Genomic DNA, 15679 nt, shown 5'->3' on the forward strand with positions numbered 1-15679 from the left:
ATGTTTCCCCATTTTCATTTTTTATTTTATTAAAATTGATTCATACTGTGGTTTTCTTACCTTTTATCATTGATTGACACCCAATGACAAATTACCCCTCTTGGAATCAAACTATTTATAAATTTTATGGATAGCACTATTTCTACTTGGCTGCCTATAGTTATATTTTACATGCCGTATACGATTTTTTATAGACAAATAATGATTATATAGGGTTTTTAAATAAACCGATTAAGTTACAGCTTAAAAACTTGGCTTTTCTGATTGCAAGAGTTTAGCATCAGGTTTTGTAGCAGCAAGGCTTTTTCTTTATCCAATTTAGACCTGAATTCCTAATAAATAGGGACCGCCACAAGTTATTTTTACTTCGATTCAAGGATCAGTATTTGAGTAACAACAGGATCGTAAATTAATTGTATATTTGGAGGTGTTATCAGCCCTCTGAAGGTGTAGAGTCGCGTTTCACGTGTGTTGTCGGATGTCGGACGCGAGTGTTGACGTTCACTGCTCGACTAATGTAATGAGATCAACAAACACGCCAACATCGGCTATATTACACCTCTACACTACTGCAGTAGGTATTGGTTATGTTATACAGAATGTACAATACAACGATCTACATTCTAAATGATAAAAATCATCACAATGGTTACAATTTGACACAGTATATTTCAGAGGATGGTGGTAGTTTAGAATATAATTATCATCATATATTTCACAAATAATCGCTCGATCCAAAAGCTTTTGCTATCGTCTGCACTAGACACGTTTAGTTGAGAAATCCTAAAAAAACCCCTTGACAAAAAGTGTGTCAAATTGCTATGGATGTATTTTGAAAGTAAAAAAACTGCACCAAAGATAATCTACGTGACACATTTCGTACAGTAAAATAAAAATGTCTTATTAAACATTATTGAAACAAGTAAGAAAATATGGGTTGTTAGATTTGTTCAAAATACAGTTAAGTAAAATAACAGATTATTCTGTACTCCGTAGTATCTACAGACACAATTTAACGAGTGAATGAATAGTCTGTACATTAGCAATCTTGTGCTAGGGTCAATGTAAAACCCATATTATTATTTTTTCTGGCTATCTCCGATTCATAGAAATTCAGAAAATAAAGGCAAAACGATTTTAATTATGTGTTTGATTGCATGATATAATATTGATAAATGAGTGACACAAGATTTGTTGTGGGCTGCCACAAAACACAATGATGCGATTTCTCCCTAACAATCCCACGTCATAATACTATATGGTGTTATGATATCACTGAAGAGAAAAGTTATGTTATTTATCTGCATAACTACAATTATATGACAGTGGATGATGCAAACACCATGGAACTATTTCCGTCGACAAATCATGCTTACAAATTTCACAGAAAATATCCATGAAATTACATAAACAGTAAACAAGCTATGTGAATGGGTCATTCAAACTATGTTACTTTTTATTTCATAATTTATTTTTGTAAAAAATACAACCGACTTCAAAACGATCTAAAAAGAATGAAATAATTTTAATAAAGTAAACTTTTGTATTAGGCAAGCTCACGTATTTTAAGTCGGCGCGGCTCTATGATGATTTTTGATACAAAATTGAAAGAGGGTGACCATATTGCAGGTGACTATCTATAACTAAAGGTGTTAATCTGCATGTCTTTTTCATAGTTATGCTTTAAGTGTTATTTTATTACCGTAATCAGAGATCGGCATTATAGTGGTATTAACGAGTATCTTTAAAAAGATTATAACGCATTTTAATGTTTCTAACTTGGAAAAGTAACGTTTTAATACTAAACTAGTTTCTTTTCCCTATCATAATATCAAACTAAATTATTTTCCTATTCATATAGAACATTTGTGTGTGTTATTTTCATAATGGATTTATTCTAAAGTAAACATAAAATACAAGAAAATATTTCCTTTAATATATAAACAAAACAGTTCAGTATGTTTTTTATATATTTATGTTATCCATCTACAGTTTATTGATTTTCAAAATACACACACAATATTTAATTTTAATCATATTTGCAGTTTGAGCCGCGCCACGTGAGCTTGCCTAATACAAAAGTTTACTTTATTAAAATTATTTCATTCTTTTTAGATCGTTTTGAAGTCGGTTGTATTTTTTACAAAAATAAATAAACCTGGGGAGTAACTATGATATTGTATGGGTAAAATCACAAAGAATAGCTACAGCTTCTATAACCGTAATTTTTACAGATTTTGTTTGGAGTTAAGAGGATCTACACAACATACTAAATTTTAATCAAAATCGTTCGAGCTGTTTTTGGTAAAAAGCGGATTTTTCGTTATTTTACGGGGTTTTTATAAAAAAATAACCATTAAAAGTCATAATCTAAAAAAAAAACTGGAGATAATTACAGTAAGAGACCAATACAAAAAAGAATATCATCAAATCGGACCACAGGACGTGTAGTCTGTAACTCTATAACATTAATAAAACAACTCATAATAGTTCTTTACATCGTTACTCTACATACATCCACTGACACACAGACATCACTTCGAAAACCACGTATTTGGGACCAAAAAAAGGTTATTTCCACCCAAAACTCAACCTCGAAATTTTTTTCGAAAACAATACGTTCTCCAAAAGTAGGAAAGGTAAAAAAATTGCTACAGCTGGTCCATGTACTTAATAATCCAAATGACATAGGCTATGTTGCATCATAGGTTATGTTGGTCCCTATGATAAGTGATTGTACAAGAATAGTTTGCCATTTCGTGATCAACTGATCGATAGGGTCTGGGATAATGCAAGGATACTTCCTCGGAGCTGTGCTGTTTTCAACAGACACCGTACAACATTGAGCAATGGCAATACTCGCCACACGCAATCCCAACATGCCAAGAGCCTGTGAATTCTTCATGAAGTGTAAGAAGTAACATGATTTACTAATTAATGAGGTGATAATTTTCAAGCTTAAATCATGAGATTAATGTAGAATCGTAGAATTTGCTACATTTCATTTTGTAATAATAAAGTAGAGTCTTGATAAGAAGTCTCTCTTGGGAATTATCAAATAAGACTTGTTATCAAAGTTGAATTTATCCAATTTGCAATAAAAATGTGATTAAGGGTAGTACAAATTCAAAGGGTCTTAAAAATTGACACTTGCTATCGAGGCTCTTGTTATCGAGGTTCTACTGCACTTAATTCATGTATGAACTTAACGTGTGTCTTTAACTTTGCAAAATGCAGTCATTGATGTTACCAATGGTACACTAATAACATTCTAAAAACTAAAGTGTGCTAATGCGTTGATTTTTAATAAGTATAAGGTTTTTTGTACCGTATAAGTAGATTAAAAGTGCTGATACAGTTGAATGCAACTGGGTAATTTTGAGAATCTTTTACTTCTAAAGACTATTTAAAAAATTATCTATATATTAATAGGCAAGCACATTATTTAAAACCTTTTTTCTCAGCTCGTGTGCATCGCAGGGGAAATCTACGCATACTGTTGGAAAGATATTTTCCTGTAGATGTGCAGAATACCTTTATAAATTAAAATAGGGTCAAAAATTAACACACAAAATGAGTTTAAAATTTTGAAAAAATTAACATGGATCTTATGGGTTGCCATGCTGGTGACGAAATAACAACGAAATATAAACAGAAAACAAAAACAAATGTAAGAAACTCCAATCGCATGTTTTATTTATAGTGTGGGTAGAAAATAGAGAAGTCTGTACATTACATATTTTTGATCGAGTTTCGACCACTGGACGACCTCTAGTTCTATTTATTATGCAGTCCTGCATCACAATTCTTTAACTAACAATAGCACATAAATGATCTTATATCACAAATTCCTGTAATATATAACATTTTATTATCTTGCATTTATGTTTACTATGATGGGCATTTAGTATAAGGAGTAGGAAGCTGTTTTATATTTTTAAAGTCAAATTACAAAAAAAAATATTGTCCGAAAGTAAAATCAAAATTATATGTGGTAGTCTTTTTTGTAATTCAAGTATTTTCCCTCGAACCAGAAGTTCATCACCAGTAAACACAAGTTTATTTTATATTTTTGTTTTAAAAAGTTTTAAAATTATTAAAAATGTTTCAAACAATTAATCTACTTACGAATGCAAGGCAACATCTGGATTCTCTGAGCGCCCCGCAGTATCCCAGGAAGCTGAGTAGGAAGATGAAGGCTCCGGCCGCGATAAGTATGTAACTAAGTTGGGAGATGACGTGAGGTTGGGAGAAATGCTTGAACTGGAACACAAGAAAACAATAAGTTAATCAATGGGTAAACATATTGTATGTCAGTAGGAGTAATAACATACAATTATTCAAATAGCTTGACTGCTTGAGCCTCCAATCTATGAAGATGGATGGGTCACCCCTATACTTTGTTAGTACTATAGTCTATATGATGGAACCTGTTTCCTGACCTTCGTCTCCCTAGAGACTGGTCAGAATGGGAGGTGGACGGAGGTCAGGAGATGGGATCCATCATGCAGACTATAATTATTGTTACCTAGTGTCACCACTATGAAGTTCTCTGTGTGTTATGTTCGGAATTTTCAAACTTTGACTGGTTTCTGTACTAATATAGTTATGTTTAGGTACTTTATCACCTAAAACACATACCAAAGCCACAATAACCCCTTGAATAACAACTCAAAGGGGTTAGTTAACCACACAAAGGATATTAGTAAAGATTGAAAGACGAATAAATGTTGACGAAAAAGTGCATACAATACTTAATTAAATACGTAGTAATTTTTGAATGAGCAAAAATCTTAACTGTATGTAGATATTCATATTTCTACTATATTTACTTTACTTTTAGCCTCGAACTATACTACTAAAACAGTTAATACATTTTGTTCTTAATATTACTAGAAACCATTCACAATAACCACTCTCCATTAAGATAATAAGCTAAGGAGTTGTAATATGTTTTAAGGATTTAAAATGTTTACGTGATCTTCGTTTCTTTCCATTTTAACATTTCCTCAACACGTCCGTTACCAATGACTATTTATTGGTTTGTGAAAACAGCTAAAGAAAGGAATGTGCCGCTATGTTACCGTACGCGTAGCATGGTCTAGCCTAGCCAATGGCGACTACAGCGATAAGATAGTGCAAGTCTAGAAACAATAATGACCCCCATTATCAGTATAAGAACAAGACGCTAGCACCAACTACCGTGTTCAGTGATAGGAGAGCGAGCTGGACAAGCGAGAACGCTGGTCTTCGCTCCCCGAGATCCCGGGTTCAAATCCTAACAATCACCATTGCATCTATGTGATAATGTCACGACTCTCTATAGCTTAAAGTAGTGCAAGACTGTTCCGGGTCCTAGGATGTGAAGGGGGGACGATCAGTGATTTGTTTCTGTCCCATGTTAGAACCATTCACATCAACTACTCCTCATGTTACACTACTCACTGATGAAACCATTTCCTTTTTACCAACCATCAAGCTAATCTTGTGATCTAGGCCGTGAATTGCTTTCTTCGTCGGTTCGTCTGTTTACTCTTTAAATTTCGGTGAGTCGGTCTTCCTCTTCTTCTCCTTCGTGTTGTTACATATACATTACAGTGCAGAAAGCTGAACTGAGGCTGTTTTAGGACGTCTATGTCCTCGGTGTCTCAGTCAGTACCGCGGTGAACTTTGGAACGGTGTTGCGGATTTTTTTCCCACTGCTGCTTTAAATTTATCCGTAAAGCTCCTACGCTATGACACGCCGACATATGAGTGTGCAATGAGGGACTACGATCAGCTGGTTTCTTGGTCTGGATCACTGAACTAGAGATACAACTGAAGAAAGTACTGGTACGGCAACTTTGGTAGAAAATCGGCACACTGTTAAATATTGTTATGTTGGTACCAACTAGACTCAGGCGGTTTGAGGGGAAGATACCCCACTACTATTTTTGCTTATTGTATATGTTATATGTTGCAGTTAATTGACGTTTGGCCAAACCTCAGAGGATGAGCTATTGTTTCAAAGGTAGCATCAGGGGGGGGGGGGTAGAGGGGTAGATGTCTTCACCTAAAACCACCAAAAGTTTGTGATCGGATTAGTACATGGTGACAATATCTCTCAATTCTATCATTCAGTGGTATCTATTATTATGGCCAGGATTATTAATTAAAAGTACAATAATCAAGAACAGCTGGGTCCAGTTTCGAATCATGAAAAAGATTTTAAAAGGATCGAACCAAGGATTACACGAGGACTATCTTTAAATATTGACTATGAATATGAAAGAGGTTTAAAATAATTTTACAGTTTCACCAGCCGGATATTCTGTTTCGCTATCGAATTATTTCAAAAACCGCTTCAATCAGTTTACTTGTAAACATTCTTCAACTTTTGGCCCTGCCTTAAAACAATGCTACGGTTTCAACTGGAGCAAAACCAGGGTAAAAACGAAGAGGTCAAAGACATTTGGACAAATACCGGCCCAAATACCGAGCAGGACTTCTTTGTTGTCAGTCGTCGGTGATGCTGCAAGAATAACGAGCAAACCCAAAAACATCCCGAATCACTGATGAGCTTCTTTGTTCAACTCGTTCAGGAATCGCTCATTGTGTTCTTATTAAATTTAATCTTATTAATATTTAACCCAATAGTTATTGTACTGAAGCGTTGTGGGTGGAGAGTGTTGTTGTTTTTCTCGCAGTACGATAATTGAAAAATGTTACGACCTCTAGAAACTGTGTTTTGAAACCGAACACGTTTGATGAGGTTTGTAGGATAAGTTTTAAGGGTCGTGAATCGTGAAATGAAACAAAAATGTTCAGTGGTCTGAAACGTTTGAAATGTATACTCGTCATAGTTTTATTTAACGTGTTAAGTATGAATTGCACAGAATAGTCATACCTTTACATAAAAGTCTCGACTCGAGGCGCATTTTCGTCATTGATTGAGTTCTTTGAAACAATTTTTCGAATGTATCAAATTGATCTGCTGAACCGCTGAATACAAATTAAGATTAGTTTCTCCACTATGTGTAGAGTGCGTTTCATTGTTTACCACTTTTTAGTGTTTTAATTTCACATATTTTATAGCTAATTCAATCAACAACTGTATAGGTGTGCTTGAAACACGAATCATAAAATCTGCCCTAAAAAGAATCAACGGTTAGAATATTTGTTTTTGGCGTACACAAACTAAACAACATTTAGTTGACAATAGCGCACTCAAAAGTCACTGAGAAAAACACATAACAGTCTACTTGCTCTATTCTAAATCGAGGGTATTATTGGTCTGTGGTATTATTTAGGATAACAGAAGAAAGCAATGAAAATGTCTGCAACTGAATTGGTTGAAATACTACTTCGACTGCACTGTGCAATGACGATTCCAAGAGTTAACATACATCACTGCAAATATCACTAAAATTCATACACATTCTAGGAAACACATTCGCAATAGGCGCCACAGACGTAGCAAGTAGAAGGGTCAACCAGAGGTCGCTGCCCACGCTGTTACGACATCTCCTCTGTCCTGTCATTGTCTAACAGTTATCTGCTCATCACTATCATCGTCATCATCATCATCGCCACGTTAGTGGCTACACATTACACACTAGAGATCATATGTAGCCTACAGTAGAGTCCATACAGTGGAAAAATTGTGACGTGCAGGTAAAGTAATAGAGTGGCTGGGGCAGGACAGTTATAATATATGGCTTTATCGACTGTTGTAAGACATTTACTGAAGAAAATAGGAATGCAAACGTTTTATGAGGTTGTGACAAAGATAGAATAGTTTATCATCCATTGGCATTTAAGGAGTAAGTTCAATGCAGAAAATGTTCTCGCTGAGAAAGCTAGATCCCCATCTACTACTCTAGAGTTCTTTGACACAATTTTTTGGATGCATCAAATTGATCTGATGAACCGCGGAAGACAAATTTAAGATTTTAGTTTTTCTCACTTTGTGTAAAGAGCGTTTCATTGTTTACTACTTTTATTGTTTTAATTTCACATTATTTTATAACTAACCAGCTGTACCCGCGGGCTTTGTCCCGTTTAACTTCACTCGCATGGCTCAATCACGTCCTGGTTGAAGTTCGTTCGCTACGCTAACTCGCTTCCAGGTTGAAGTTCGTTCACTACGCTCACTCACCTTTTGGTTGCAAAATGGCTGTAGTCATAAATAAAAAAAAATAATAGTGCTGCACCCTGTTTGTAATCCTTGTATAACTTTAATGCTATTGAACATCATAGAACAGAACCAACTTGTTTAATTGAAACAGCTGTTAAGAAATTCCTTTTAAATATGAAAAATCATAAGGTTAACATGGGAAACTCCAGAGCCACTGGGGCGGAGCCCGAAAACCTGATCAGAATAAAAACTACTTAGTTTTCCTATTTAATGCCCAAAGAATCGGTGTACCGAATTTCAGCCTCCTAGGTAAATGGGAAGTGGGAGAGTTAGTGATGAGTGAGTGAGTGAGTGAGTGAGTTAGTCAGTCAGTGAGGGCTTTGCCTTTTATATATTTAGATTTAACAAAATAAATCTCCATATGTAGGAATGCAAATGTTTTATGAGGTTGTGACAAAGATAGAATATTTTATCATCCAGTGGCATTTAAGGAGTAAGTTCAATGCAGAAAATGTTCTCGCTGAGAAAGCTATATTTTAGTATTTCTTTGTTTTCTGTTGTTGTTTTGGTTATGTGTGGATCTACTACTCCCTTAAGTCGAACTACGAACCGCCGCCGTGGGTAGCAACAGTATCACATACGGTAGCTAAAATAAATTTCTGATTGACAATATTTCAACCAGCAGCCTGGACCGCCGAGTCTCGCGCTGTAACCACTGCCTGTTTGAACACGCGTACCATCCGGATCATACAGACTATAGTGAGATCACAAAAAGCCCCATTTTAAACTGCACACACTGGGTGTGCTGTTTAAAATAAACACATGCATATACTACGGATATAACGATCAAAACAACAATGAAAATTCATCTATAAAACTTGTGATATCCTGTCATGGACGAATAAGGAAGTATGATATGCCGTAGTACGTTTTATACTCGTAAGCATGAATCTTCTAGTGAGTCATCCGCAGATCATTGGTCCATGACTCTGACATTGCTACATTGTTATCTACAACTCTCAACAACAACACAACAGTACCAACTTAACTAAACATAAAACAATGGGTGACCTGTGGCGTCTCCCGATGCTGGCGGAAAAGATCACCCTGAAATCGATTGCGATTGTTACTGCTGACAGTTGGCTCCCTGTTTCCGGTGGAGAAGAGTCGATGTCCGGTTCCGGATGGTCAGTTTGACAAGGTCGCTGGCGTCGTTTAAATGCGCGCACTGATTCGTCTATGGATGGCCAAGCTTACTAAAGCTATTTAAATACGAGTATAAAACTGACAACATTTTTTGTTCTCATTGTTAGGTTGCACCTTTGACTATCGATTGGACCAGATAGGCCATTCCTAAGTATGTGTTTAAGTTGGACGATGTAAAATGAACGTAGCTATAATGCACCACAGAAGGGATCCACTTATGTAAAAAAACTGTTTTTTTGAGCATAGAAATAGAAATACACTCATGGGTTTACGGTCTATGTATGCAGAGTTCCACAGTCTTCTAGTTCAAACGTACGAAGTACAATAACAGACAAATTACCAATGCTGCAAATGGCAGCCAAAAACTCACAAATTATACCATTCAGTGTTTTTTTTTCTTTTTTTTTTTTTTTTTTTCTGTAAAATATGTCAACATCATGTAGAAGCTAAACCATTAGGATGACTTTTGGTTACTATAGTCTTTTAAGTCAAATTAACTACATATCACAGTCACCTAAACTAAAGGAGCAAATAGCGTCGCTAAATGCTACGAGTATGATTCATTCAACTATTGTAAGTTCTTTTTGAGAATTTCCCTATTATATAGGGAAGTAGCTATTACCGTAGGTGGCACGGTATGACCTAGGCCCAGGAAGAAATTACTTTTTCATTTTGATGTCCACAGAGGCCAAAAACACCATTCGTTCAAATTTATATAGTGAATGAATGAATGAAATAATATGTTTATTTTCCACATAATATACAGAAAACAAAATACATACTTCTTAACGTTACAATTACAAAATATAAACTAAAACTAAAAGAAAAAGAAAAATTTCTGTACTAACATAATTGATTTTTTTTTATCAGCAGACATAGGCAAGTGCTGCCTGTGCGTCCGCTGGGCTGCTATTAAAAAAAAATAGTAAAGAAAATCATAATGGAAACATTTGAAAATTAAATAATTGTTGCTTAAAAAATATTAGTTTAGGGATATACGAATAATTGAATGCATTAAAAATATAATAACAAAATGAAATGCAGTTTTAATCAGGTGGGGACAACGGTTCCTGCTGGCTTAGGGTGGAGGGGGGGGGGCAAGGGTCGGGTCAAACGCGGTAATCAGCTGTGATGATAACGTCGGCCTCATCTATACCGAGCTTAAGTTAAAATGAGAACATATTTCGATAGAGTATATTATAAATATAGAAAGAGTTCGTTTTTAACTGTTTCACGTTTAACGTTTTCACTAAGTATATACAGGGTGTCCCGGAACTCTCTACCAATATTTCAGGGCATTGTTCCTTGGTAAGAAACATATCTAAATATCATATTTAATTTGTTAGGAAGTCCTTTGTTACTCACATAGCCGCCATTTTGTTTTGTTCACTTATTAATTTTTTTCTGAAAAGTGGTTAAACATACGTAATTTAAACTGTTCACAAACATATATGACAACTAGACAAGGCTACAAAAAAAATGACAATTTTCCAAATTCATAAAACAAAATGGCAGCCATGTATAATTTTGTTTCTTAAACAACTCAAAATCCGTTAATTTAAAAAATGTTAAAAATTACATTTTTAAGGCAATTTAATTACAAATTGATTGAGACCTCAATCTTCAATATTAGACGAATATTAACTGAGATATGGCAGCTTTAGTGATACGTGACCGCTGGAGGCTAGTTGCAGTGAATATTCAAATATTAATGTTGAAACGTCAAATCCAAAATTAAGTGAAAAGGATGATATTATGTACTTAAAAAATCCATAGAACCTAAAGTATTCACTTAATCTTATATTAAGGACAATGTACACAACAAACAGTTTGTATAAGTGAACATATCACTCAAATGACAACAGTTCAAGCAAATGTTCTAATGTGAATTCATTGATTTGGTTAAATTAACTTCTGTTCCCTAATTGATGGGAACCACACAGCCTGTCGTATTTAGGCTAATTAATGGTAATTGCGGATTGAAAGAGCATCATTTGTGTGGTTACATCATTCAGTGTTTCCGGGTGAGTTTCAGAGGCAAAATGTTTTCAACTTTCGTTTGGTTTTAATTCATACTAAAACGTATGCAGTTTTAAAATAGTTTTATGGCGCAACGACCAAAAAGCTGTTTGTCTAAAGTGGTTTTGGTAGAAAATTATTCATCTTAAATGATTTCAATAGTTTCTCTATAGGTTTTGTTTGTATTTTCCGGTTTGTAGTTTGTGTATATTTTATAAAAAACTACGAAGATCACAACATTAGCGTAAACCGCAGAACTAAATCTGATACAGTATAAAGTGCATCTATTCCTCACATTGGGTGTGATATCAGTGTAATATAATACCTCTAATGACTAATGCAATCTTATCAATCAGGAAAGTTTCAAAAGAAAAGGTACGTGAGACATAAAACCTACTCGTACCACTGATAAACTTAATCGCTTTAGTTTCCGTCATAAATACCAAGAAACAAATGTGGTTTAGTGGTTTGAGATACTGTAAGTTGACTCATGTGAACATCTACAACCAATGAGTAGGCATAGGCCTAGTTCATAGAAAAAAACATTCAGGTACCCTATCTACGACATTCGGGTACCATAGCAACGACATTCAGGTACCCTAGCTACGACATTCAGGTATCATGGCTACGACATTCAAGTACCCTAGCTAAGACATTCAGGTATGTTACCATCAGACAGACCTGTTCAGGTATGTTATATAGCTATGTTAGCTATACAACATTCAGGTACCATACAAACGACATTCAAGTACCATAGCTACGTCATTCAGGTACCCTAGCTACGACATTCAGGTATCATGGCTACGACATTCAAGTACCATACCTACGTCATTCTGGTACCCTAGCTACGTCATTCAGTTACCATACAAACGACATTCAAGTACCATACCTACGTCATTCAGGTACCCTAGCTACGACATTCAAGTACCATACCTACGTCATTCAGGTACCCTATCTACGACATTCGGGTACCATAGCAACGACATTCAGGTACCCTAGCTACGACATTCAGGTATCATGGCTACGACATTCAAGTACCCTAGCTAAGACATTCAGGTATGTTACCATCAGACATACCTGTTCAGGTATGTTGTATAGCTATGTTAGCTATACAACATTCAGGTACCACACAAACTCAAGTACCATAGCTACGTAATTCAGGTACCCTAGCTACGACATTTAGGTATCATATCTACGACATTCAAGTACCATACCTACGTCATTCTGGTACCCTAGCTACGTCATTCAGTTACCATACAAACGACATTCAAGTACCATACCTACGTCATTCAGGTACCCTAGCTACGACATTCAAGTACCATACCTACGTCATTCAGGTACCCTATCTACGACATTCGGGTACCATAGCAACGACATTCAGGTACCCTAGCTACGACATTCAGGTATCATGGCTACGACATTCAAGTACCCTAGCTAAGACATTCAGGTATGTTACCATCAGACATACCTGTTCAGGTATGTTGTATAGCTATGTTAGCTATACAACATTCAGGTACCACACAAACTCAAGTACCATAGCTACGTAATTCAGGTACCCTAGCTACGACATTCAGGTATCATATCTACGACATTCAAGTACCCTAGCTACGAAATTCAAGTACCATAGCTACGACATTCAGGTAATATAGCTATACAACATTCAGGTACCATACAAACGACATTCAAGTACCATAGCTACGTCATTCAGGTACACTAGCTACGACATTCAAGTACCATAGCTACGTCATTCAGGTACCCTAGCTACGACATTCAAGTACCATAGCTACGTCATTCAGTTACCATACAAACGACATTCAAGTACCATAGCTACGTCATTCAGGTACCCTAGCTACGACATTCAAGTACCATAGCTACTTCATCCAGGTACCCTAGCTACGACATTCAAGTACCATAGCTACTTCATCCAGGTACCCTAGATACGACATTCAAGTACCATAGCTACGTCATCCAGGTACCCTAGCTACGACATTCAAGTACCATAGCTACGTCATCCAGGTACCCTAGCTACGACATTCAAGTACCATAGCTACGTCATTCAGGTACCCTAGCTACGACATTCAAGTACCATAGATACGTCATCCAGGTACCCTAGCTACGACATTCAAGTACCATAGCAACGTCATTCAGGTACCATACAAACGACATTCAAGTACCATAGCTACGTCAATCAGTTACCATACAAACGACATTCAAGTACCATAGCTACGTCATTCAGGTACCCGCGCTACGACATTCAAGTACCATAGCTACGTCATCCAGGTACCCTAGCTACAACATTCGGTTACTATAGCTACACTATAATGTGGAACCTCGATGTGTGTATTTTGTGTTACTGAATTTAAAGTAAAATTCTAAACATGTAAAGGAGAAGTGAGCAAACGAAAATTGAGTGTTTTGTGTTCGTCCCCCAGGCGCTTCCCCGCAGCCCTTCTGGGAGTCGTTTGAGAAGCTGTTCAGGACCTTAGATAAGTAGACGATCGATCAGAAGGGCTGGCCTTGCTTTAGACTAAAACAAAGGAGGACGTATTTAACTCTGCTAACATCCACCTTTTGAAATAGATCATCGCTACTTCGTCACGTTTTTCTGTGTAATTTTTCGTGCCAAAATACAGCAGGGGTTTTGTAAACTAATGATTTAGTTGTAATAGTATGTAAAACTATTATACAAAAACGAAAAAAAAATATTAATAGGTAGATCGATTTTTGGTAATCAAGCGTTTTGTTGCATTGTGAAAAATAAGTAAAAACAATTCTTAACACTGTTGACTTTTTACTAGACACCAAATAAGACGTTTAGTTTACTAGCTGTATATAATTTTTATTACAAAATAGCACATTTGAACGATCCGCTTTCAGAGTTTGTCGTAATTCCAGTTTCTCCGTTCCTATGCGGTTATTGATGATATTTTATACAATAAGATATAGTTTAAAATGGCTTATACTTTCAGTTTGGTTTTGATAAAAAGTTTAAGAATAAAACAGGAATCATCAGAATAAGTACACTCTGTCAAGAGTTTCAATTAAACTATGACCATTTCTATTCAAAAAGTGACTATAACCTTAATATGGACTGACATTTCAATTTCTATGATCAAAGATCCACCCTAATACTATTAATAAAGCAATAAACAATCCACGCACAGTTTACGTAGCACGAGATAATGTTTTGTGATTGAATAATGCTCGTCCAATAAGTTTTATGTCCCAATTTCACATAGGCTCTAGTACGGAATCATTTACCACATTTTGGCACTATCACTAAAAATTAAAACCCGTTTGTAACTGTCGGTATTCGAACCCACGACCTTGATCTCTAAACCCCGCGTTGAACTAACCAGCTCGTTCCCCACACTTTTACTATGTTAAGAATTCCAATCTGATAACACTTGGTCCACGCTAATTAGTTCATCTTCGCCAAGTCATAAAAGCTGGAATGCTAATAATCGCATCAAGGTGTTAAGGCGGAGCGAGTGGAAGCGTTAACGACTGTCGATGAGCGATGGAGGAGGTGTCGATGGCGGCAAGTTCAGTGTTAAACGCGGGAACATGACCGACTACATGCATAATGACCAACACCGCTAGTCGATCAAGTAGGTGGATAATTACAGGACCAGTGCAACCAGATGAGATCTCCAAAACTGGTGTAAAATATCATCCAACATTTTTGTATTTGGAATATTATTTTTATCAATACCAATAAAATATTGCCTTTTGTCATCATACTCGATGTCCCTAAATTCAGAAAAACAAATTTTTGATTCCATGAAATAACTGAATCAACTTTTCAGTTCCTCTACACAATTAATGTTAAATTTGGAAAAATACATGTAAATGTAATATTGCTTCTGCAAAGATAAATTACGATGTACATTGTAATTATAATATTTGAGGTAAAATAAGTTTGGGTTTTAAGTGTAAGACTAAATTACTTACGCATTCTCGTCACAGTTCAATAAAATATGTCTATTCAAAACATGTTTCGGTGTTAAAACACCGTCGTCAGCTTCAGGTACATAGTGTAGAGTCGATCTGTATTTAGCATCGTCAGAAGAAAAACACAGTACGAACACGAATAAATACATAAAACAATTAAACATTTAAGAAACAGGTCTTTTCTGACAAAAGATGACCGACCTTACAGGTAGCAAGGTACAGACTAAACCCGTTTATGTTATCAGTTGTGTGAGAGATAAAGAGATATTGGGCAAGGATCAGCTGTTTTAGGATGGACGGAGTTATTGATGAGTGAATTAATAAAAATGGAGTGGAAACTGAACTGCAGTTTTAGGTGCTAACGTTGTTAAAACTTTTGTATAT

At 35.7% G+C, this 15679-nt stretch overlaps 1 protein-coding gene across 1 annotated transcript in view; it reads right to left on the bottom strand.

Moving 5' to 3' along the window:
• The window catches only part of LOC128987222 (tetraspanin-18-like), a 105598-nt gene that overhangs the window by 17069 nt on the left and 72850 nt on the right, over window positions 1-15679 (bottom strand). Inside the window, exon 4 of the mRNA XM_054407971.1 lies at window positions 4129-4263. Within this exon, the coding sequence (XP_054263946.1) occupies window positions 4129-4263 (135 nt within the window). The remainder of the gene's footprint in view (window positions 1-4128; window positions 4264-15679) is intronic.

Source organism: Macrosteles quadrilineatus, unplaced genomic scaffold (genome assembly GCF_028750875.1).
Source record: "Macrosteles quadrilineatus isolate MER2022 unplaced genomic scaffold, UCM_ALF_1.0 Scaffold_2__2_contigs__length_208266976, whole genome shotgun sequence".
In the NCBI taxonomy this organism is placed as follows: Eukaryota; Metazoa; Arthropoda; class Insecta; order Hemiptera; family Cicadellidae; genus Macrosteles; species Macrosteles quadrilineatus.